The sequence below is a fragment of the Seriola dumerili genome, unplaced genomic scaffold, assembly GCF_002260705.1.
Source record: "Seriola dumerili isolate Sdu_G_001 unplaced genomic scaffold, Sdu_1.0 BDQW01000449.1, whole genome shotgun sequence".
Classification (NCBI taxonomy): domain Eukaryota; kingdom Metazoa; phylum Chordata; class Actinopteri; order Carangiformes; family Carangidae; genus Seriola; species Seriola dumerili.
In genome coordinates, this window is record NW_019174704.1 from 5,890,234 (window position 1) to 5,916,242 (window position 26,009).

The 26,009-nt window shown below is 41.4% G+C and overlaps 1 protein-coding gene across 2 annotated transcripts; it reads left to right on the plus strand.

Moving 5' to 3' along the window:
* Positions 1-25,867, plus strand: LOC111234276 (serine/threonine-protein kinase PAK 3). Of its 2 annotated transcripts, XM_022762258.1 has the most exons (16): positions 1-115; positions 13,349-13,542; positions 13,658-13,758; positions 15,184-15,337; positions 15,483-15,520; positions 18,495-18,557; positions 20,044-20,199; positions 20,291-20,465; positions 21,223-21,286; positions 22,579-22,627; positions 22,727-22,839; positions 23,783-23,900; positions 24,128-24,227; positions 24,374-24,570; positions 24,700-24,837; positions 25,468-25,867. In XM_022762258.1, exons 2-16 carry the CDS (start codon positions 13,371-13,373, stop codon positions 25,555-25,557), a joined length of 1,728 nt encoding a protein of 575 aa, XP_022617979.1. In that variant the 5' UTR covers positions 1-115; positions 13,349-13,370; the 3' UTR covers positions 25,558-25,867. The 2 variants fall into 2 exon arrangements, with proteins under 2 accessions (XP_022617979.1, XP_022617978.1); XM_022762257.1 differs by lacking the exon at positions 18,495-18,557.
* The last annotated feature ends 142 nt before the right edge of the window (positions 25,868-26,009 follow it).

Below are 26,009 nucleotides of genomic sequence, written 5' to 3' on the forward strand. Positions count from 1 at the left end.
AATGGCAATCCTGCCTTTACACTGTCATTAGGACTGTACGGTTGACGATGAATCTACCACAGCTCCAGGCTCAAAGGCGAAAGACTGAGCAAGAGAATGTGAAGACATATTTCAGGTAATTCCCTCTCTGTGTATGCAATAGGGGATGTGGAGGGGGGAGGCAGAGGAGGGAGGAGAAGAGAGGAGGAGGAGGGGGAGGCTGTGTATGTAGGGGTGCTTTGTAGCCTTTTTTTTTTTCTTCTTCCATTCTGCATTCTGCCCTGCTAAGGAGGCAGCTGTTTCATCAGCAGTCTGTCCGTGAGGGCGAGATGGAAATGGATGCCTGCATCAGATGGGCTGGATATTTTTTCTATGATCATATACCCCCCTCTGCATCACATCATCTCTGTATGTACTCCCTCGTGCCTCACAAATAGCATCTTTATTGATGGGGAGGGTTAGAATCAATGGTGGCGTTTGTACAGGCTGTGTGTGTGTGTGTGTGTGTGTGTGTGTGTGTCTGTGTGTGTGTGTGTGTGTGTGTGTGTGTGTGTGTGTGTGTCAGTTCTGGAGAAATGCAGCAGCTGCAGTGGCAACACTGGAACAAAAAAGAAGCAATGCTATTTTGGGTCTGTAGACCCGAGGCTGACGGATGGATCTGAGCTGTATATGCTGTGGATAGGGTGGGGGGTGATGGATGGTTAATATGCTGATGGATGCTCTTTTGTTATCTCTGCACTGCCTCACTTATGGTCTTTCTAGGGAGGGTTTCACGAAGAAATGGCTTTTATTTCCATTTCTGTCTTTCAGTGATCACACTCACACACACACACACACAGACAGCAGAGACATGCCTCTGTCTCCTGCCTTTAACATGGATGTGTGTAGCGGTTTCATGGCGGCTGTAGTGACAGGGAGATATACAACATCTGGTCACCTGACTTCATTGGGGATCGGAGTGGGGGTGGGGGCCGGTCCTGTGAAAGCTGAGCTGTTCTGCCACGGATTCTTCCACAGCCATCGGTGGTGGAGGAGGAGGATGGAAGGACTGGCTACAGTACGAGCTGAATGTGTGTCTCCCCATCACTGCTGCTCATTTAGATCGTGGTGTCAGAGCCAACGTAGAGGGAGTGAGAGATTCCTCTCCCAGGAAGCGCAGTCATCCTCCGGTTTGTGAGAAGCAGGGCCTGATGGGAGACCTGTTGTCTGGCTGTCGTGTGAAAAGGGGATGTTAGGGAGTCATGTCAGTGATCGAGGGAGGGTGAAATGATTGTAGAGGGGAATTGGGGGATGGGATACTGAAGGTGCTACTCCCTTTGAACGTTGGCCTGTTATATTGATACACATCCATGCCCTTCCATTCATTACTAATCTGTCTGTCTGGACATCCTACACCATGACTGCACTCTATCCTTCTTTCACTGTGCTCATCCAAGGGTTTGTGCTGTATTTTTGCATTGAAATATGAAGTGGCTAAAACCTAAACTGTCCATAAACACCACCACCGTGCCCCCTCCTTTGTCCTTTTTCATTTTAACAACATCATTTTATCATCTTTACTGTTGTTTTTACTTAAAACTCACAGAAAATTTTGTCAGTGCATAAAATAGTTTGTGCTAGTACAGCACATTATTACACAGCACTGGTCTTGGCAGAAAAGACACCAGGCGTACAGTGGTAATCTAATGCAGTGTCAGGTATAGAGACAATCAGACAGAAAAGCTGGGTTTTACCGTTTGGTATTAACATGTCCTGTTCTGTGAAACTGTTGCTGGATAATTGGTCTCCTCTCTGGACTGTAGACACTATGCACCACATGCCACATTCGATATATATTTATCACACCTTAATTTTCAGTTAAAAGCTCTGCATTTTGTATGTCTTTATATGGGTTTGTGCAGGGCTGCTCGCCGTCATTTGAAAGTATTCATGTACCTGTATAGGCTATTGTCTCTGCATAGGTTGCATGCACCTCATAAAAATTTCATATGTGCAAAGACAAAACACAGGCAGAAGCTGTTGCTACTCAACATGTGATGATGTGACTGCTCTCATACACTGTGCATTCTGTGTTCCTCTGAATAAAAGTAAACCTGCACCTCTCAGTATACCGTTTATAGTGTAAACACATGTTCTGCAGGCAACATCCAAGTTTATTGTGGTTTAGCTTTGATGCAAATGTTTTCACAACTGACCTTTATGACCGACTAACCGAGACATCCATTACCTTTATTATTCATATTCAGTGAACAACCAGCATTAGATTGAATGGCCTTGTAAGACTGAATGGAGAGAAACGTGGAAAAGAAAATCATTTACTAAATCATCACAGAAAAGAGATACGCATCATTCACAGTATCTTTTCACTGTAATAAACTGGGGTTTTGACTTTTCTCTCTTCATTATGCTTAAATAATGAATGATTTTATTGTAGCTTGATTTGTCAGGCAATGCTAGAAAAGGTAGTTTTGAGGAGCTAACCTGGACATCCTTATCTGTTTGGCACTTGGATAAATGTACTAGTAGATGTTTCATTTTACTTTGTTTTATTTATGTTTTCAATAGGATCATCTGCCCAGACCTGGGTGACCAAAATGAAACAGTTAATCTAATCTGCCACCTCATGTCATGCGCTTTTATTTAACATGGTCATAGAGGACACATGGTAAAAGCAGCACTTCATTTGTGCACCGAGAAAATGTAAAACATTTCTTTTTTCAGTATGTCTGCCTGTTTGTCTCCCTGTGTATTAGCGTGCCATTCTGGGCTTCCCCATGTTTTCCGTTGGCCGGTGTAACCCAACACACACAGCTTCTCTTACCTCACCTCAGCTAACAAAAGCAGTAGACACAGGACCTCATCTTGGCCAGTAGCCTGCTAACTGGGCTGGCTGAAATATGATAGTATAGGACACACACACACACACAACACATACAAGTAGGCCTCCATCTGTTGAGGACTTACTCTGGGTAAGTTGTGTTGCTATTGTTAAGTGGAGTTATCATTCAGGACTCTTGTTGACAGTTTATGAATGTGTAGTGGTCTCATGTTGGTGTGTGTGTGTGCTTGTGTGTTTGTGTGTGTGTGTGTGTGTGTGTGTGTTGTGCGTGTTGTGCGTGTGTTTTAAGGGCACAGCCGTCTAGATCGGAGCAGTACTCTTGTGGTAGGTGTGTCAGAGCTACAGTCTGTGTGTTGTGGATTAGCATCTAGGATTGGAAGCCATCTGGCCATTTTGTCTCAGAAAGAGGAGGGGGAGTAAGTGAGAGAGATGGATGGAGAGAGACAGGGAGAGAGAGAGAGAGAGAGAGACAGAGGAAACACTCACACACTGACACATTGACACAGCTCCCTCCGTAATCTCCCTACTTGATGTCTGTAGCTACTTAGAACAGGGTTGCTTGTCTGTGTGTCTGTGTGTGCGTTTATCCGTCGTCTCATTGTGCGTACTACAAATATAGATATTCCTCGTGCGACTTGTTCTGTTTCCGAAGTATCAAACTCAAATTACAAACGTGGCGTCAAGATAGTCAGAGAAACGTCTTGGGAGGATTCAAGGTTCCAGAAAGTAAGAGGTGTTAAAGTCTTTACAGTAAGATGATGCAATGGGCGAAGACGTTCCAGATGGATGGAGACTGTGGAGAATAAAAGGATGAAATGTTGCAGAGGAGGAAAGGGTTCAGGGGGTTTAAGAGATTAACAAGTTTCACTGGGTCGAGAGTTTGCGGAGAGTTGCAGGAGAACTGAGCATCTGGACTTGAATTTGTTTGAAGACGAGCAGGCTGCAGAAAGAGCAGCAAGATGTTGGAGGCTATCAAGTAGGGAAGAGTTTTCAGAGAATGAAAAGACTGCCATGACCTCAGATGCGGTGTGCAAGGTGACTGTTTCATCTATGGTATAGAAATAATTTCTTTAGCTGGTATAAATTCACACCTCCTCACCATTGCGCTGTATCTCCTGAGGTTAGAACTCAAAAGTATCTATTGTACATGGAAACGTTATACGCTGCTGGAGAAAATGCTGTAGAGAGTGAGAACATGGACATGCTCCTTTGGTGTTTTGCCGTCTTCCCTTTCAGTGGGTGTGTTTTAACCCTTTCAACTTGACTCAGATAAGGTGCACCAGCTGGCATGGCAGGAGGGAATCCACTCCCCCTCTCTGCCTCCAGCTGGCACTCAAACGTGCCCACCCATGCCACACTAATGCAAAAACACCCCAAAAAAATACACACACATTGGTACCTTGAGAGCAGATAATACAAGATAAGCAGCCTTACCTGTGCTTGGTGCTCACATATTTATTGGACATGGAGAGGTCATTAGCAACTGATATAGAATAAGCAGTCAATGTATAGTTTGGTTCCAGAGGTAATTGTAGTGGGATTTGCTCATCTTTTTGATAATATGAAACCAAACCTGTCTGATTTCTGAATAGTCCTCGTGGGAAACTCAGAGATGCTTGAGAACACGCCAGACGTATCAACCAACAGGGAACCATCAGTATCTCTGGCTTGTCATCTTGAAAACAGATGTGTTTTACGGCTCGTTACTCACAGTGTATTCAGTCCATTCATGTATTCATAGATTACAGCCACCAACATAAGGTAAAATTATGAGGTTTATTTGGAATGTCAAAAGTGTGAGACATGTTTGAGGTTTTGGGCATCCCTGTGGCCTTGGCACTTGATTTTATAATTGCAATATCCTTCTGTTTCCTGGAGACCTCTACTATCAACCATCAAGTAAAGACAGCGTACATTAAAAAGGTATTCAAGCTATTCAGTTGGACTAAGCCAAGGGCAACCACAAACTTCTGCATCTATCCCGTGTCTTTATTTTACACCCGAGAGAGCAGCAACTCATAATTACAATATCTGAGATCTTGTATACAAGTGCAGGAGAAGAACCTTAGTGCATGAAATACATCAAAATACTTCATATTTTAAGATGGGCTATCAAATGTGCTTGGAAAAAGGGCAGCTCATTCTGTCAGGAGGGATAGGAAAGCTATCGTAATGTACTAGTATAATACATTGGCTCTGTCAGGCAGGAAATACCCATCAGAATAAAGTACCAGTTAGAGAAATTTGCTTTGAATAAAATCAGGCCTTGTCTCAGAACAGACAAGCCGCCATATAAACTAGCTTAAAAATAATGTTTCTAATTTTATCAATAGCTTTTGTCCAGTTGAGCTGCCATTTTTTTTTTAAAGCAGATTAATATTACTGGTAGTCCTTTTTGATAGAAATTCCCCACCCGACAGAATAAATTGCTTCACTTTAAAGCACTTTTATTCCACTGCTGGCTCAAACTGTCAGAACACGGCATACAGCAGTTTTGTCAGCTGTGACTGCTCCATAGTGTTATTTTCTGTCTTTTAATTTAATATTGTTTACTGCTGCTGCTGACATGTCATCATCAAAACAAAAAAAAAAAAAAGATGTGTGCACACAGCTTATGAAATTACCTTGGAAACCACTTACGGAAACTATTATTTTGAGACACTGGTACAAGAATCTTTTGAAAATGAGAATAATAATGTGGCAGGTTGAAGAAAAATCGGGTTTGTCTGACATGAGAGAGCAGCGCTGGGGCGGGTTCACTAGAGCTAAATATTAAATGACAGAGTGAGTTCTCAGGCCTCCACAGCAGGGGAGTTTGGGAAAGGATGATGCCTGGTAAAATGAGAGTCATGGTGGATTGCAGTCTGTGGGGAATAAATGGGTCTTGAGTGTGGGCTACGCAGCCTTCTTCTGCTTTGTTTTTGAATATGAGGAACGTTATCGCACACTCTGTGAGCAGAGGCTTTACTTAATAGTAAGTAAGTCAACCAGGGAGATATTGTGTGGTAGGACCAATGAATCCTTTCAATCTGAGAGCAATTAGTGCGAGCAATAAGAGAAAATAAGGCAGGTTCTTGTCATCGTGCTTTTTCACTCTCATTAGTGTTGCTGCTGATTAGCATTGGACAAGATCAATGTAGAATTTTAACAGCCAAACAAAAGATGCATTGCAGTCATCTAATTTAGATTAAATGAGGATTGGATCAGAAAACACTGTGTAATTTTAAAGCGGATTACATCTCAACTCAAACCGCTCGACCTGAGATATGTGGTGGATTTAGTCCTGTGGAGTGTAGGACCTTAGTTTGTCTTTCATCTTTATATCCACAATAGAAAATTCAAGTTTTCTAATATGACCCAGTTTCATTGCGGTGTAATTTTTGTGTGATTTGCAAGGAAATAGAACAGTAAATAATATGAGTGTAATAAGCATATGAGGTAAAAAAAAAAAAAAAAGTCACCAGTATGCTTAAGCTATAATAACATACAGTTTATCTAGAGCTCTCCAGTCAATCCAGGAAAAAAAAAGAGTGACGAAAGCGAAAACAAGATCAGACACAGACATCTGGGTGGCGGCTAATAATAGATCACTGGTTACTTATTAGAGACATTTATGCTCTGTGCTGTGTGTAAAATAGGACTGAATAACTACATGATTGCTTGAATAAATTGAAGTGTTTGTAATATATTATATGTGAGCTGATAGTTTGTCAGATCTCTGAGGGGTCAGTGTGAATGGACATTTAACGTGGAAGAGCGGCTATTGCATCCATTTAGGTTTGCCTTTGATATTGTGTAATCATGCTCTAGTTGGCATATTATGAACGGGTATAAGCCTTTTATACCAACATGATTAAAAGATGTTCATGTTCAACATTTTCATGGCTTTCCCCCAAGGCGTGTGTATCAGCTAAAAATAGAAGTTGAAAGAAAAAGTTTGACTTTGAATTTTTTATTTGGTAATGAAACACATGATTTTACTGCTGTGAGGCAATTGACAAGCGATGAAAGAGATGATTCTGCACTTACCGAAAGGTGACAGGAACTGAATCAATATTGAGTTACTTAGTTTATATTCATTGTCGGTCTGTATATAGATGTTTATTAAAAACTGTTGCAAAAATTGTCACAAAACAGTTTCTACAATTCAGCTTTCCTCATGAACTTTAAACCGACAACTTGTGTAAGGCAAGAAAACTTATACACCCCTGTCTCACCTGCCACCTCTTATAAGAAAACTCACGAGGTAGTTGTGACTTGTCCCTCTCATGAACAAAACGTTGGCAGCTGTATGCAAAGCAGAGTTAGTGAGTTTTTGCAGGAGGGGAACCAAACCGAAGAGGTGGAGCCTCGTCAGACAAAAGCTGCTAAAGCAGAAATTTTTATAGCACAGAAACTACAGTCACAGTCATCAGTTGCATGAAGCCACAGTGGCCAGGATTGAGATGTTTTGGAAATTCCAGGTTCAATGTACCGTACGTTTTGGATGTTGACTTTATGACTTTATGCTATCACAATGTCAAAGCTCTGTTAGACACTCATCTACAGATTAAGTGTCAAACAGTGTCATTTTTCACAGACAAAGTAATGCTGACATATTCTTTGTTGTCTTCATCAGTGCAAAAACTGAATTGTAAAAATAACATGTTGGAGATTAAACAAACAAGATATAATGTGTTGATTAGTGAGCTTCAGAGGTGCATCTGGTATCAATCTTTTCACCTGAACTCGCAGCAAGAAAGTGAAAAAGCATATGTGTGGTTATTGTTTTGTTTTTTTCAGACATTAAGTCCAGGTCTATGGCTGAACACAAACTCTGGTATAGTAGATGAGTGAGTTCGAAAGCCTGTAAAAAAGAATTTATCTTTACAAGAATGCTGCAAAATATCTGTATAATAACACAATAACCATCAGATGTAAATGCGAAGTCAGATGATATTACAGCATGAGATCCCTTTTCCTTTATATTTAATTGTGATATCTCTATAAACTAAAACAAACAAACAAAAGAACTAAAAGGAGATGAGGTCATTTCTATGAGGATGCTGTGGCATGTTTGACCACATGAGGTTTTGATCTTGTGACCATTAATTCTCCTCATGCCCCTTTCAGAGTCCTTTTTAACAGAATTGAACACCGACCTCCTCCTCCTCCTCCTCCTCCTCCTCCTCCTCCTCCTCCCTCTCCCTCCATTTGAAATTAAAGGGGGATGGCACTCCATGGTATCTACACTGTGGCTGTGTGTGTGTTTTATTCTGACCTTGACAGACCAACCATGTGAGAGAGGAGTGTTTATAGCATGTTGAAATGTGTGTGTCAGTGGCCTCCAGTGCTTTAATGTCTGGGTAAAGTGTCTGTGTTTTGTTTTATTGTGGGGTTCTTTCGTTTTTTTTTTTCGATTTTCTTTGCGTTGGTGTGTGCTTGTGTTATATGATGGTTTTCAGGTGAACTGCTCTTGTCTTTCTGTCTCAGTGTTTCTAAAAACTCTGCGGTTGTCAGTACACACCAAGATAAAGGAGATAACAATGGTAAACTGTGGCCATGGAGTTTCCCCCCTACCTCCTTATCCTTTGAATGTCCTCTAGCTGTCCATCCCATCCAAGTAATCAGCATCCTTCAAAGAAGCACAGCCAAAGCTAAAGCCAAGTCAAACAGAGAGCGTGTCCTAATCAGGGGCATGAAGAGCCAGGCTTATGGAGCCCTCCCCCCACTGCGGGGGCCATTACTGGGCCGCCATGGGCTCAAGATTAGAGTCTCTTCCTGTGTTAGCCATTCAAATTCAGCATTAATGTTTGAAAGAGCAGAGAAAATGCCTGCTCTTCGTGGATAGATTAATATTTTATGGGGGAGAAATGTGAAAACATCCCCAGTAATATGTGAGTTGAGCTGGTGTGTCTGTGGTGGGTCTGTGTGTGTTTTTGAGACACTTGAACATCCTCATATCGCTGTCAAAATGTCACATCCTACCACAACAAGCCAAGTAGAATGAGGTTTGGGGTTTTAATTTCTGACAAATTAGCATCTTGTGTGTCAGCGTTACAGCTGCAGTTTTCCTGGTTTACATTTACAGCCTCTTTTTTTTCTTTTTTTTTCTAGTGTGCTGGAATAGTGGAGCCTCATAACACTATCTCAGTATCCGTCAAAAGACAGACGTAGAGTTGATTTATGATCTTGAAAGACTGGCCTATGTGTGTTTTCAGAAATAGGAGCTGCTTGTTTCAGGGACAGTGCTCTCACTGACTGCCTGCCTGTCTGTCAGTGTGCACAGTAAATAGGTCAGTGTTTTATGTGAGTGAAGAATCAGTGATGTCTGGGCCTCCATGAATCTGCCATCTTTAGCCGTCTGACCGCCCGGCAGCCGGCATGTCAGGTGATTAGCCAAATAGCCACACAGCGGCGAGGACCAGAGTGAGAGATTTGTTAAATATAAAACCACTCAGTTCCTTGTGGTTTTATATTTTTCAGCTGGTGGCGCGGATTCTCGCTGTTGCCTGATATAGAAATGACAAGAGACGCTGAAGAGTTTTTTTTCGTTCAGCCACACTGCTCTCCAACGGCTAAAACTATCATATTTATGAGCATGCGCTTTACCTGCACTGCTTTATGTAAGTGTATTCTGTCCCAAGGAGGACGTGAGAATCGATGAAGTGAAGGAGTACAGTGTGAAACACCCAAGAAAGCTCGAGAAAATATCCATTTCATTTTCAAAGGATTCAAAACCTCCTGACACCTCGTCATTATTTGATGTTGCAGCCATTGATTTCTCTCCCACTGTATCTGCTGACCAGATAGTGACCTGATTGATTAGATCCCAGCTACTGTTGTCAGGTCTTGCTTGTGCCATGTGCACATGTCGGTGAAGCCACTTCTCTGCATGACTACTAAAAAGCTGAAAGCTGCATGACAAACTGTAGCTGGCAACAATGTGTTCCCAAGATTATGTTAATGGATTAACAGAGGCATCAGTCACAGCTGCATTAGTCTGTAGACAATGGACTCCAGACAAGGTGGATATATGTAGGGGATTATGCACAGCATTTGAATGCTTTTTTAATGCTGTCGAAAAGCTGGAGGAGTTACAGTGATTGTCTTTCTCTCAGTGAATAATCTGATATGATTTCTGGGGATATGAATGTATTTTTTTATTTGTTAAAGACAAAAAAAAAAAAAAAAAATGTTGCAAAGTTCACATAGTTTTGAAGCTAAGATGAGCTGTGAGCTACCTTGTATCAGCTAATAAAGACTCAGTTGGTTTCATTGCTATTTTCGGGAACATGTAGCCTCAGTCCACACCTTGCATTTTAAATCAACCCTTTAAAAAGCATTTTAAAGCCATCCCTTTCCAGCATGAAAATTGAAAGCTCAACTCTTGCTCTAAAGGTCAACATTTCCTGACTTAGCCCTTGTGGCGCTCTATTATATCCTAAACTATATCCTTTAACTAAATTTGGGTTCATTTTGAGTTCCCACTATGTCTTCTATACACTTATTGTTATGTTGTTATGATAGCCATGTTGTCAGCAGCTCCCCGTTGCTTCAGCTTGTCAACATTGTGACATTCCTCTGCAAACAGCACAGTTCTACCAGGTTTTGTTGTCGCTGACACGCCTAACCTCCAACCTAAGAGAACCTGTTTGCTGCAGTTGTCTGGTCTCTCACCTGGAACTCACCCAGCACGGTAGAAACTGCCAGGAGGCTCACCCCCACCACCAGTATATATCCCATGAGAGCCTGGAAATACACCAGGAAACAATCTTAAAAATGTATCAGTACATTAAGACCATGAAGTGTTTGTCTGTAACTGTCTGGTTTCACAAACATAGTGCGTGCCCTCCAGCCAAGATGGATCAACAAGTAACTTTTATTAGTATAGTTTACCAATCTGACAGGAGTGAGTCACCTTTTACATAAATCTGTCTTGGGGAGGATTAAATCAGCAGTTTCTCATGAGTGCAACTGATGTAATCTTTGTATCTTTATTTATATCATGTGCCACTCTTTGGCTTTTTCAGTGTGTAACTTGTGTCCACCATTTGCTGCATCTTGACTTAGATAAGACATTAAAATTCATCTACAGCAAGCTCTGGTACTGAAGGCCAGCACTGTATGGGCTGCTATCGAACAAATACTTTCCCACAGTGATTATAGAAAAGTGCATCTGGCTGAAAAGACCTCAGTGCATTTTGCAAGTGTTAAATTCTGTTGCTAAGTGAAACAAAGATCTTCTTATTCTCATCATACGAGAGCAGAGGGGAACAACAACACTGTACAATTAATAGTATTTTCATCTTAGACCAATGTTTGACTTTCACATGATAAGGATTGTCAAATATTCTGTAGTCTGGTTTATATTAATATAACGTTAAAAATAGTCTCATTACTCATCAATTCATATTGGTAATATTATCAAAGGGAAGAAAGATGAGACAGTGTTCGGCTGTTTTGGAGATGGGGTCGAAATATGATGACTTAATCAAATTCAATGTGTACATATATGTGTAGTTATCATAAGGAAAACACAGAATGTGAAGGTGAAATTAGTATGACAGTACGATAGTGATCAAAATATTCCTGAGTTAATAAATCAGTTTTTGTTGGACATCAAGAGTCATAAAGTTGTAAAGACAATGAATCCGTTCTGAGAATCTCTAAGTGTTGGTTCTGCTCATACAGGTTCATGAGGAAATTACACAGTACCGCCAAACATGTTGCACAAAAGGACAAGCATCTTCCTCAAGATTTGAGGCAGCGGAAGGGAAAGCACAGAGCTCTTGTGTAATAATGCTGTTACTGTGGACATATCTGATTAAATCATGGCTTCTTATCATGTTACATCTTCCTTCCTAATCTAATTCCTTCATTCAAAACCAGTTCTTTTGGGAAGTTCACAAAGAGTAGGGTGTAACCAACCAGATTTTGCGTTGTGCTGGCGATGGTTATGTAAAATCGTAAAGGCCACTGGGAAGGCACATGTGTAATTTGTCAGAGGCAGTGTGCACTGTGTAAGAGCCGAGTAAGGCTCTTTGTTTGCTAATGTAGGTCTACACTAAGGGGGCGGCCTGGATGGCCCGCTTTCTGGGACGGTCGTGCTGCACATCACATGATGGGCTTGGCCTCGGGGTGAGGCAGTGAAGGAGTCTAAAATGTTAGTCGGATGGGGAGATAGAAGATGAGAGGATGAGTGATGGGAACGTTTAGTCTTGCCAGTTTCTTTTAGAATCAGCTCCTGGTTACTGTTTTCGCAGCTGAACAGATCCACTGGACATCAGACGCCACCTCCACCATTTCAAATAGCCTCCATTCAAATAGCAAGAGGAAACACGATTCTTGTAGAGAGTCCTTTTTAAACATCAAAATGATAATTTCAGGAGTTAAATCTGAATAATAGAGTCTAAATCTGAATAATATCTGAATCTGCAATGCAAAATAACAGATGTGTTAGCAGAGATCTATAAATATACACAATTTCATGAGACTTTTTCAGACCTGCAGTCAGTGTCGCTCTAACAGGATTCCTCATGTGAAAATGGGCCAAAGCTCTGAAAATACAGAACTTTGAGACTGTAACGAGGAGTCTTCTGTAAGAGTTTTATCCGTCTGAATGCAGCGATCAAGTTTTGATTTGTCTCTGGCGCATTGATCCTTCTCCGGTTCTTCTGCTCCAGAAACCAGCCACAGAGAAAAGACATTCACCTCATTCTCTGCCCACATTTATCAGTAGTGAATGCCACACTTTTAGCAGATTTTAAAGTCAAAAACAATCAAAAAACAAAAACAAAAAAAGGTTTTTTTTAAGCTGTTTTTCTCTGTATTATATCACTGTGGATTTAATATCTCTGAGTTTTGGACTGTTGGTCAGGGAAAACAAGCAATTTCAAAACATTACATTGGGCATTGGGAAATTCTGATGGCCAATTTCACACTATTTTCCAACCTTTTATAGATAATCTCAGAGTTATAGAATATGCATTTTACTTGCAGCTGTCCTTGATGTTGACAAAAACATTTTAAAAACTAGAATTGTACTCAGCGGAGTGCATACCCTCACCAAGGCCAAACATTTTTTCTCCACCAGATCCGGATTAGTATCTGGGTGTGCACCAAATCACACAAAGTCATTGATCTCAACATCATAAATATGTCAGTGACCTTTAATCGGATCAGCACCAAAATATAATGGCCCGTACCCCAACCCTCCAACAAGTTTGGAGCAAATTGGTTCAGTACTTTTTGTGTAGTCCTTCTTAGAAACAAACAAACAGACAGACATGGGTGACCACTTAACCTCCTTGGCACAGCTCAAAATCAAGCAGAAAAAAAAAAAACACGAACAAACATGTATTTCTCAGTTAGGTCCCTTGATATCATTGTATTTTGTACACTTAAGTACCTGTCAGACTTCAAGGTTGTATGTGTGTTTGGTTCATCCAGAGGGATTTTGTAACCTTGCTCATGTGTCACTGTTCCTGCTGATCCAAAATCAGACTCTTTAACACTGGACTTCTCCATCTCTCTCGTTCTCTCCCACAGGACATTGTGAGTGCCACTAAAGATGTCTGATAGTGTCGATATTGAAGAGAAACCACCAGCCCCCCCCTTGAGAATGAACAGTAGTTCCCGAGACTCTTCATCAGTGAATCACGCCTCTAAACCACTTCCAATGGCTCCTGAAGAGAAAAACAAGAAGGTCCGCCTGCGCTCCATCTTCCCCGGGGGAGACAAGAGTGAGTGTCCGTCTCCATGTCACTTTTTACGCTCGGATTTACTCACGTGTAATTTACAAGTTTACTTTCTGTATAAATATTCAGCCTGTAATCAGGTTTTATTTGTCTCTTGTAGCAAACAAGAAGAAGGAGAAGGAACGTCCTGAGATATCCCTACCCTCAGACTTTGAACATACCATTCATGTTGGCTTTGATGCTGTAACAGGAGAATTCACGGTGAGTTTCCCTTTCACCTGACAATCAGGCGTATAAACAGGGACTGATGTGCTTCTAAAATTCTCCTCCAAAGGCAGAAGCCCAGGCACACACTAAAATCGCAATTCCCTGAGGTGATGGAGTCAAATAATAATATATTTCCCAGCACATAAGGTTGGTAATACATGTGACTTGAATGACAATCACTCTCTCCTATCAATTGAAACCTGCGCTGGAAGCCTTCAGCATTTCTTGGTAAATTACATTTTAGCTGCAGTTTCACTTTTCAGCAGATGTTTTATTCTTGCCAGAGCCTGGATAACGACACCATGACACAGTATTTCCTTATTCTTTTATTTCCTCCGTTTGATGTTCTTCACATTAAATTGATCTAGTCTTTTTTGTTTCAGCAATTCATAGAGAAGGTCTTAAAGTGTTTAAACTTTATTTTTTTATGCTTTATAGCATCTCAAACCACCACGCACTCTAACCAGATATGCTCTAGTATATTAGGAAGAAATAAAACCTCAATATCTGTTTGACACAAGAGGATCAATGCGATAGCCCCCATGCAAAATTTAAGAAACTTTTAATGTTTAATGTTTTTAATTTGAGGCCCCAGTCAGTGGTGATGGGTCATTGTACTGTAGTACATACAGTTTATCTTTATACAGTATAAAGATACATTGCACTGTAGGGGGGTTGTTGCAGTATAGGTGCATTATATTGTACAAGTGTTCATGATATTGTTTTCCTTACCCTTGAGATCATCTGTAATGAGAAAAGCATTAACATAATAATAAATACGAAATAGGAAAATAATAAGGGAGAACATGAATCTGAAATGGATTCACAATAGCACAGGACTAATCTGTAACACAAAAGTCTAGTTTTCTTTGTTTAGGCAGACAGTCGCAAATATTTATTATTTCATATAGAAATAACATGCGGGTACTTTAAGACTTATCATCATCACCCTTTAAAACCACCTTTACATTGAAGAATATGTAGTCTAACCTATTTGACTTCCAAATGTACAGCTCTCAGTCCGTGACATCAGTGACACATAGTTCCTTGTTCATTTGATTAGCTGAGCACCTGTGACACATAGAGTTTAAAACAAGACCTCTCTGTATATCGCTCTCGATTTGCTCCGTGATCCCACTCAAAGTATCATCTTTTTCTGAGCCCCTAATGCCGCTGCTTCTGCACAACAGTGGACTTACTTTGTCAGCACCTGACTTACCTTTGTCTGGTAAAAAAAAAATAAAAATATGCACAAGTTTAGAAAGATGATATGAATGAAAGACTGCTCCAGTTTCTTGCTGTGACTGACAGACTGTTAACAACCCCACATTCTTTCCTCAAGACAAAACTTGCACATCGTGGCTTAAATGTTACATTTCACTCAAGAACTAATATTTGATTTCTTTTTTAATCGCACAGGGTATCCCAGAGCAGTGGGCGCGGCTCCTACAGACCTCGAACATCACCAAGCTGGAGCAGAAGAAGAACCCACAGGCCGTGTTGGACGTCTTAAAGTTCTACGACTCCAAAGAGACCGTCAACAACCAGAAATACATGAGCTTCACCTCTGGAGGTGAGCAACACCAAAATACTGACACTATAAAATAAATGTTACCAATAAAAAAAAAAAAAAAAAGACAAAAACATTTCATATTTATTTCAATTTCTAACACCAAAGATATGCTGTCTCTATAATAAAGTCTTCTATCTTGTTACAGACAAGTCGGCACATGGCTACATAGCAGCAAACACTTTGGTGAGTTGTTTTATACCTTAAGTTATTTTTGCTTGTGCTGGTTTATTTTCTTAGGCTAAATAATATATATTAAGTGATTTTTAAGAATATTTTTTTAATGAAAAATATTACCATAAATGATAATCTGACAGAATATCGGCCAGTTAATAGGATCCAACTACTTTTTAATGCTCAATTTTAAAATAATTGTGATGTTGTTAATTAAAAATGTGCCTTTTTATTAGAGGTGGCTCCTCTGCCTGTTTTATGTGGAGTTTTATTGCTGCACTGTGTATCATGTCCTCTCTAGACTGTCTGGTTATTATAGGCAAAAAAAATTACAATTACAAATCAACCCAGTCTTTGGTTCTTAGCCATGCACCATTACTGCCATATTTCATTGCTTTGGAAAATCTCTCTAAGTAATACATGGAGGGATTTTTTTTTTTTTTATGATTTATATAACTGTAATAATTTAACAGGTAAGTTGCAACATTATGTGGCTTCATTTCATCGTCTTGAACCTCAGAGGAATTATACCTCTCCTGCACTACACCACAGTAAATCTTCACTTTACTCTCACTAACTCTGTGTGGGAATTCCTGGGATGGACTGTGTTACTCTCTAATGGGAAAAATGTTTGTGTTCCCCTCTGGAGGCTCACTGCTCCGACTATGCAGCACAATGCCCTGAATTTTGCGTAAAATGCCACTCAGTTCTGCAGCTCGTGCACGGAAACGGTGACTGCTGCGTGAGCTGCTGCTGCCCTGCTCATTGTTTATTTTTCCAATCTACTTAACCAGATTTTGAAATACCCATAGACAGGCTTCACTGGAGGCTCAACTGCATCTAGAAGGACTCCCGCTGTGCTGACCTCATTCCTGGCTTTGACCAGAGTAATCTATGCTTTGAATGCCTTGGCCTGTACACGCTCAGCCGGGTGAAGAAGTGGAATCCAAGTCTGTTCAGTGGGATTCGCTGCCCCAGGCGAACTACACTGGGATCACTTCATGCAGGGCTATTGCTTGAAAAGAGCTCTTTGCCAGTGAAGGGCAAGCGGGTGTGGCAGTGAGTCTAAAAGGTTGTGCGAGCTCACTGAGGGTATTTGAGAGCGTCTCGGCCTTGGACTGTCACAGTGGTCCACGGCTGCAGAGATGACTCAGCTACCGGCTACCGCGCCACAGATTCTCTCCTATGGCTGGACCACACTGTCTGAGATGAGCAGAGCTACAGGAGAGGTGCCAATCACTGGTCTATAGAGGCAAACAGTTCCATAAGAAACCTGATGCTCTCTGTCCAAATTTTCTGAACACCAGCTTCTGCTAACCTGCAATACAGGTAAATGTTTGAGATCTGGTGTGTTATTTACTGTAAGCAAATCACATTCACTTCTGCACTTATCACCTGCCACAGTCCACGTCTATCCTGCAGCTATCTTGTCTTGTGATTGAGGATTCAGAAAAATAACGGTTTCCCATAATGCATTAGGACGATGGGAAAAAACTGCTGGCCCTATTGTGAAATCTCTGGTTTTCATTTAACATCTTTGAGCATCCATTTAAGCCAGTTGTTCATGTTTCAGGTCGACCAAGTGCCTCACCTTGACCTAAGTGCTCAGCGTGCACTTAGAGAAACTGTCACGTCCTAATCCAACCAATTAAAAAGTCATAATTGAATTTTAGATTCAGGGATTGCGGTAAGGAAATCTAAACTTTACTTCCTGTGCCTGATGTCCTCTCTGACGTGCTAAATCTTGCACTCGCACACGCTTTAAGTGATTGTGTTTGTCACACCACAGCAGTCATATGTCAACCAACAAAGACGGCTCGACCACATAACTACATTCACAGCATTGACAGTTTGTTTGTCAGAGTGTGACGTGTACCTCAGGTTGCACTCGACATTTCTCCCATGTGTTGCTGAAATTACTGCTTCACAAAAACCTTAGACTCTAGTGTGGTTGGTGCATGGAAGCCACAATGTTGGGAAATGTCTCCCACGTTTGGTTAGGCTCACACAATACATGTGTGCCTTAAGTAAACTTAAACGTAAATCTGTAACTTCCTGTAACTTCATTTATGGTCATTTTAAAGTCTTTAAGGTAAAAAGCTTGAAAATGGTTTGATGTTCAGTAGTAAAAAGCAACTGTAAGGACATGTTTAAGCTAGTAAAAGTTGCCACGCAAGCTGTAATGCTTCTTTGTTCATATTTGTTTTATTGTATAATGGAAAACAGCATGAATCCATCCAGATCAATGAAAGCAGCCACTTCATTTTCCATCAGTGTTATAAAGCCAGTCTGTGGCTGCTCCCTTTTCTCAACGGTGAAACCATTTCCCTGTTATGCTGAAGAATCTAAAACAAATACAAACACAACCACAGCAAACACTGGCATCCTGCATTGATAATGAGGCAAAACATAGTAATGCAAAGTAACACTGATTGAGTCAAACTTAGTGATGTAAAGTTTTATTTATAGTGATTTATAAGTTTGGGCCAAAAGGTGCTTTTCACAAAGCAACACTGACAAATACAGTAGCAAAGACTAATCCTGTGTATGTGCGTGTGCTTATGTGTGTGCTGTCACAACACTGGACAATAATTGAGGTGTAATCTGATCATTTTGGTTTTGTAATAACTAATGGATTGCATCTTTAGCATGTGATGAGGAAATTAGAAACCAGGTACAGACATGAGATTGTCACTACTGAAGCGTCCAAGTCAAAGGTGACTAAAACAACATTTAAAGTGGAGAGGGAAACATGTTCTGGCCCTGTGCGAGGACAGTCCTCAGGTGGCATGATTTGTCTCTATCATGTCCTCTCCTCATGCTGTGTGTTAGGAGGACAACTTGTGGACTTAATGTCCATCCCTCAGTAGCGGACCCCTGCCCTCCCCCTCCCCCCTCCTCCTCCTCCCCCTGAAGTCCACTTACTCTTAAACATTGTGTGGGTTTGTTTTGAGTAAATCCTCCCATTTTCAACCTTCACATTCAGAACCGACTGCTGTCATCTGGGCCTCCTGTCAGCCTTAGAACCTGCAGCGCATTATTTGACAAGGTAACTCCTCCATATTACTTCTCCACATGATGTATCTCTGCATTGGCTTTGAAGCTAAATTCCACTATTTGATCTCCTAATTTTGATTATGCCAACTGGCTAATGCAAAATGCATACAAATACTTGATTTTAGAGGCATCATCACTCTCTGTATTGAAATTTCTTGGGGGGTATGATTGGATCTATTAGTTTAAACTGTATTTATTATCTTCCACAAGAGCACCTCTTATCTTCTTTTTTTTTTTTTGAATGGACCGTGTCTGAAATGGCAGGGCAGGGGCGCATGCCACAGAGGGTTGTGATGACTGTCGAAACTGCATGTATGAGCTCATATTCCTTACTATTTGATCCACATTGCCAATAATGTGCCTGTAACTTCATCACCATTGTAGACATTAGCGCATGGCTCTGTTAAAAAAAAAAAGAAAAAAAAAAAAGAAACACATGGCACTGCTTACAGTCAGCCAGACACTCATTTCTGCACTGCAGTCCTGGCTCAGCCCTCCTTGCAGCAGGTCAGAGGCCCAGTATGTCTGAATGAAGGACTGGGACTTTCCTTCAGCCAGACCCTTCCCCTTTAATCACTAGAGCTAAGCTGCACTGATTCATTTATGCATGACGACACTAGAAATGGATGAAATGTTTCCATTCCATAAGAGGAAGATGATCCAAGGCTAGCAGAGTTTTGGATGGGGGGAATAAAGGCTGAGCATTAGGCATAATAAATATGCCTCAGGCATATTAATCATGCTTGTTAAAAGGTATCTCCCACATCAAGAGGATGTCTACACTTCATCACCATATTGCACATTACTGCAGTGTTGCAGCATGTTTTCTCCTGTAGCACAGTTAAATATAGAAAAGTTTGTTCCTATGTAAAAAATCATTCTCATCACTGGTTCATGGCCACCTGACCCGACCCTTCAACTCAAAAGCCCTCAGATAAACTGCACTAAATGGCACCTCACTCTTTTTGCGCTTGTCTCTTTAGCTCTCACTTGACTCATATTGCTTTCCTCCACTATTAACAGAACTTAACCTGACTCATTCTTGGTTTTTTGCACAAAATGTCAGATGCACTGTTGCAGCGCAGAGTATCACGACAGATTAACTGTATGTTGTTTATGTTGATCACATGTGCTCCTTTTTCTGGCTACATGTTAATGAATACGATGCATTTTTCATCTACAATAATCTGAATCTGTTATCACTGTGTGATTGACACGATTTAAAAATTAACTCAGCATCACTGGAGCCTGTATGACAGACGAAGTCCTGTTTAACTTCAACTGGCCAGAACTCAAACTCTGTACCTGGGCTGGTTTGGGGGTTTGCAGGCTCTTTACTGTGGTGACAATTCATCACAGAGAAAAGAATAATTTTGTTAATAATTTGGGAAAAATTAGAAGATCTGCATCTTCTCTTTTTCACTCCATGCTGCTACGTGGCACATGCATCCACACTTACTCACATCTCTACCCTCCAGGGTGCCAAAACGTCATCGTCAGAGCCCCCGATTGCTCCACCTGTGTCAGAGGAGGAGGATGAGGAGGAAGAGGAGGAGGAGGAGGAGGAGGAAGAGGAGGATGATGACGACGAATTGCCCCCGGTCATCGCGCCTCGGCCCGAGCACACCAAATCTGTGAGTATATATGGTACGACTGGTGAAATCATTCTGCTGCGAGTACATTGGCCCCGTCTACATTTTTTGTGACTCTTTCCTCCTCTTGCAGATCTACACGCGCTCTGTCATGGACCCACCAAAGCCCCCCACCCCTGTGAAAGAAGTTTTGACTCCACCGGAGTCGCAGGTGCAGCCAGAGAACACATCCAACACAATGTATCGCCACACTGACCGCCAGAGGAAGAAGTCCAAAATGACAGATGAGGAGATTCTGGAGAGACTCAGTATGTGTCTTTAGAGCTCAGTATGTGTTTGTATGTTTATCAGGACAGAGTTATAGGAACTTAGAGTCCAAATTAGATTTTATTCATTAAGGGTTAGTTATATGATTATTTCAGTATGATTTCAAATCTTTCTCCACACAGCCAGCAGCAATGGTTGTACAGAAATCCTAAATCTCTTGATTTTTTGTTTATCCAATTTAAAGATATTACGTCGAAAAATGATCGCAATCATCCAAATATTGTAGAATGAAAACTCCTCCCCAAGGTTAAAATCCACACGTGTCCAAAAACAACACCGAGGACATGACCTCATTGTCCCTGATGTGTATCTGTGTGTGCTTGTCGATTTGTGGTTGTGTGCGCAGCTGTATCGAATAATTCACTGTGTGGTAATTCAGAAGACGGGCTGGATATCTGGTTTCCAGTTGAGGTTTTACACATATTACATTGCACAAATTCTGTGCATTTAGAGGAATTGTTATTATAAACAAAAACAGGGGCAAAGAAGTTTTTATCATTAGTTGTGGCCTTCATCCTGACACTCCTCTCCCTGCAATGCAACTTCAGCCCAAATTAAAGTGCAGATCCATGTACTTGGAGTAGCTGCACTACGAGGCAGGGCATGTCTGAAATAGAAAGGCAGAAAAGGCTCTGCGGTGTTGTCTTCTGTATATTTGCGTGTTTGTGTGAAGGCTGTCATGACGGTGTGCGCCCACACAAGCTCAAACATTATATATCTGTTTTCTCTCTGACTCAGGGAGTATTGTGAGCGTGGGGGATCCCAAAAAGAAGTACACGCGCTTCGAGAAAATAGGACAAGGGTAAGTCCGTCCGTGATCATCAACCAGTCGTCACAGTGATTGAAATGGAGCAATTTCAGGAGCAGTCAGTCTCACCGGGAGAGATGGAGCTATGGTGACCACTTCAGAGAGGCAGAGGGAGGGTTAGGTTGAATGACTGGGAGAAAAATAAGTAGAGAGGAAATGAGAACTGTATCCTGAAATGGCCATGGGCCAGATTAGCTCAGCCAGCTCTTTCTCTCCCCCTGCTTGTCTTTCTGTTTTTTAAGGCCCTCTCTCCCTGTTCACTACACATCTGCACAGATAAAAAAAACTCTGTGGTTCTTATCTGTTTTAACGTGCTCACTCTTTCCACATTTGATCAGGAAGCTCTTATCTTAAACAATAGATAACTGTCTATTTACTCTCCACCAGGTTATCTTTAACTTATTAGTACCAGGAACTGTGCTTCATTATTCATAGCCTCTGAAGGTACACAGGTGCAGCTTACAGCAAGACAAACAGAGAAAGTGGAAAGACTAGAGGCCTAGGTGAAGGTTTTCACTATCATGAGTTTCACTTCCAAATAAGGTCAGAATGGCTGCATACCATTCCTTTGACCAACTATTGGAAACCATACACTCCTTGTGCATTCAGTATAAGTGCTCATCACTGCTAAGGTAATCCAATCTAAGTTTCCATATTGCACACATACAGTTAGCTGAGCGTCTGGCGTCAAGTGTAGACTGTTTTACACTGTGGCGTCTCTGTGCTAATTTATTATTTCATGACATCATTAGCACTTCATTTTAGCGAGTGATATTTTAATATCAAAGGAATAAAGGCGTTTAGCCACCACGCTAACTCGTCCACTCAGTCTGACTGCCCTATCCCAGCAGAGTTCCTGTTTTCTAATTAAGTTAAATCAAGTTATAATAACCAGAGTACGTCTGTGGCCTGAATATTAACTAGTAAATCTGATGTATTCGATGTAAAATTGTTCTTGCATTTAAATAAAATTACTCTTTCTCTATATTAATCTGCAGAATATAGAAATTTAAGTGGCTCATACTGTCTTTCTGAGCCCAGTTAGCACTGCTCCTGTAGAAGCAGCAGGAAATGATGATCACTTTAATTTTGTTGATGTATATGCTGTAAGTCTCTTGAAACTTTGCATCAAATTACTCAATTTTCCTCACGCATTACAGGCAAAATAGTAATCATATAATAACACCATTTAGTTTTGGTTACACTTCTTTATGATTATCGGTGTCTGTGTATAATACATAAATGATGTACCATTGACGTGATTTTGATTTGTGTGTTTTTTACAGAGCATCCGGCACTGTGTACACTGCCATCGACATCGCAACTGGCCAAGAGGTACAACACTCTCACACTGTATATTATTCCTTTTTCCTCACTAAGCCATCAGGCTTATATTTGTTCTGAGCTGCAAATTCCTCCTGTCTGTTTTCTCAGGTGGCCATTAAGCAGATGAACCTGCAGCAGCAGCCCAAGAAAGAGCTGATCATCAATGAGATCTTGGTGATGAGGGAAAACAAGAACTCCAATATAGTGAACTACTTGGACAGGTCAGTTTTAGATTTCTGATCACCACAAAACAAAATTCCAAATCATTTTCCCGGAGCCCAAAGTGACGCCCAAACCACAGTCCAAAGATCTTGAGTTTCATGTCATACTGTATATATAACAGAGAGAAAAGCAAATCTGCACATTTGAGAAGCTGAGACCAGCAATTGTTTTGCATTTATCAAACCCCAAAGTTATTCTTAATTCATTTTCTGGCCATTTAATTGAAAAATAGTTTTAGCACTTGTAGTTTTACACATTATCTTGCTCCTTCACGCATTTACATGACATTGGAAATACAAGGCTGATACAAAGATTTCATAAAACTCAGAGAAGACATTAGCAGGTTAGTGGCACAGCTGTTGTAGCTTTTCTAGCATATGTAAAATCATTTTTGCATTTTTTGTTTTCTAAGACGGTTAAAGGTTCTAACACAACTCACACAGCTGCATGAATGTATCTGATGTTGACTTGCTAAAAGCAACCGACTTGTCATCATAAGTTAAACGAGGTCAATGTACGTTGTTACCACAATGACATTGAGGGATCCTCTACGCCTCCTTCTCAGGTCTTTTTCCTTTTCCTCATCTTGTTCTTCCTCTTTTTCCCTCTTCATGGTAGTCAGCATTCGTCTAAAGGTGCATTACTGCCACCTGGTGTTTTAAAACTCAAATAGGAATTAAACATCCCCAGTTTCTGTCACATTTTAGTACCTCGTTTACTCAGCTCTGATTTCTGTCCTGTTGTCCTGTCCAGTTTTTTTTTTTACCTCTAGCAGTAACATGTTTGAGGACCTTCTACCCTATGTGTTAGAAATTAACTCTGTGTCAGGCTGTCAAAGCAACAGCTGAGCTGAACACCACATTTTGAAAGGCCACACTAGTTCAGAACCACAAGAATTTTTCATTTTTTTTCTCTTTTCCCCTCCCTCTTTCCTCTGTTTAGTTACTTGGTGGGAGATGAGCTATGGGTGGTGATGGAGTACTTGGCCGGTGGCTCGCTGACAGATGTAGTGACTGAGACCTGCATGGACGAGGGCCAGATCGCTGCGGTCTGCAGAGAGGTAAGAAGCCAAGTTTACACATCAGCAGTACTGCCCACTACTTCTGTAGCTATGATGAGGTGACCCTTAAATTCAGGTGGGCACATTAAAAAAAAGCATGTGAACACTTAACCAGCCAAGAGAAAAAGACCGTCCAAATACTCTATGTGCTTAGTGCAGGCTTCCCTTTGTGTGTGTGGGTGTCGATCAGATATATATTTTTAGCTTTTTTTCCTCCCTCTTCATAGTGTCTTCAAGCTCTAGACTTCCTACACTCCAACCAGGTGATCCACAGAGATATAAAAAGTGACAACATCCTCTTGGGTATGGACGGATCCGTCAAGCTTAGTAAGTCTTTACTTTTTTGACATTTCTGAATTGGTTTTAGCGTGGAAGGATTACAGTAAAAAAAACACCATTAATGACAAACAAGTGGCTCAGATTCAAATGTTTAACACACCACGGCACCTCTCTCCCTCTGCCTCCCCCTGCAGCCGACTTTGGCTTCTGTGCCCAGATCACTCCAGAGCAGAACAAGCGCAGCACGATGGTCGGAACGCCCTACTGGATGGCACCGGAGGTGGTCACTCGAAAGGCTTATGGCCCAAAAGTGGATATCTGGTCCCTGGGAATCATGGCGATAGAGATGGTGGAGGGAGAACCGCCCTACCTGAACGAGAATCCACTCAGGGTAAAACACAAACAGGACTCAGAGCTTTAGCTCGCGGGTCATACAGTATGCATGAAAATGAAATATTCAGATTTCTTTTTCTATAGTGCCCTCGTTTGATAATCTGTTTGACCGCCTCCATCTTTCCAGGCGCTGTACCTGATAGCTACCAACGGGACTCCAGAGCTGCAGAACCCAGAGAGACTGTCATCCGTGTTCAGAGACTTCCTCAACCGTTGTCTGGAGATGGATGTGGACCGCAGAGGCTCTGCCAAGGAGCTGCTACAGGTGAAACTGAGACTCAGACCCAAACATGCATGTACACACAGTTTTGCCACACGTATTATCTTGTACATGAGCTAGTCCTGCACCATGGGGGTGATATGGCATCAACCAGGTTGTGTTGGCCATGGACAAGTAGTTAGTCAGGTGTTGGCTTGCAGGAAAATACCAAAAGATTCAGGGGAAAATTTGACAGTTAGTACAATCTTATTCTTGCAAAATCAAAGTTCAAAGTAGCCGATCTGATTCTTCAGGATCTTTGGGATTTTTCGGAACCATCTAGCAGAAAGCACATGTCCATAAAACCGACGACAATAACAAAAAAAACCCTTTCTTAATCTTACTTGATACAATTTGTGTTAAAATTAATAATTTCACATGTAAGTGCACAAACACTGTTGACTAATGTTACTTCTTCTCCTGGAATTGCTAGTTAATATTGCTAAAGATGGCTTCAAGATCAAGATTTTGCCTCCTACCTTTGCCATCTTCTGCTCTGATTTGGTAACATCTGGAGCAGATGTTACCAAATCATCAAAACATCTGGAGCAGATGTTACCAAATTATCACTAAATGTCAACTTTTTTTATATTTTTGTAACTCTGTATTTCTTCATATCCTCTCTGTCCTCTACAGCATTCCTTCCTCAAGCTGGCGAAGCCTCTATCCAGCCTGACGCCTCTGATTGTAGCCGCGAAGGAAGCCATAAAGAACAGCAGTCGCTAGGGAGTGCCCTCTGTCCGCACCCAAGGCTGGAGCCCTGCCTGTGTTGTGTGCGTTCGTGGGGGCAGAGACTTGGGTGTATGGTTGGTGGGTGACGTGACAGTGACAGCACAAGGAGGGGGCTTTGTGTGACGTACAGTGACAGCACAAGGACAAAAGACCCCCAGGCCTCAAATGTAGGACGGACATCTGGCCTTGCAGCCTCTCGGCCCATGCTGCTGAAAAGACCTTGCCTCTTCGTTTACTTCTCCAGCACTCTGTACATGTAGAGCAGTCCATCACAAGTGTGTGTGTGTGTGTGTGTGTGTGTGTGTGTGTGTGTGTGTGTGTGTGTGCGTGTCCGGGCGCGTGTATGTGCGTGTGTGCAAAGTGTGCACATCTCTTTGTGTCATATGTCTATCTTTGGGAGGCAGTCGCTCCCCAAACACCCTCCCAAAAAATAGGGTGAAAAAATA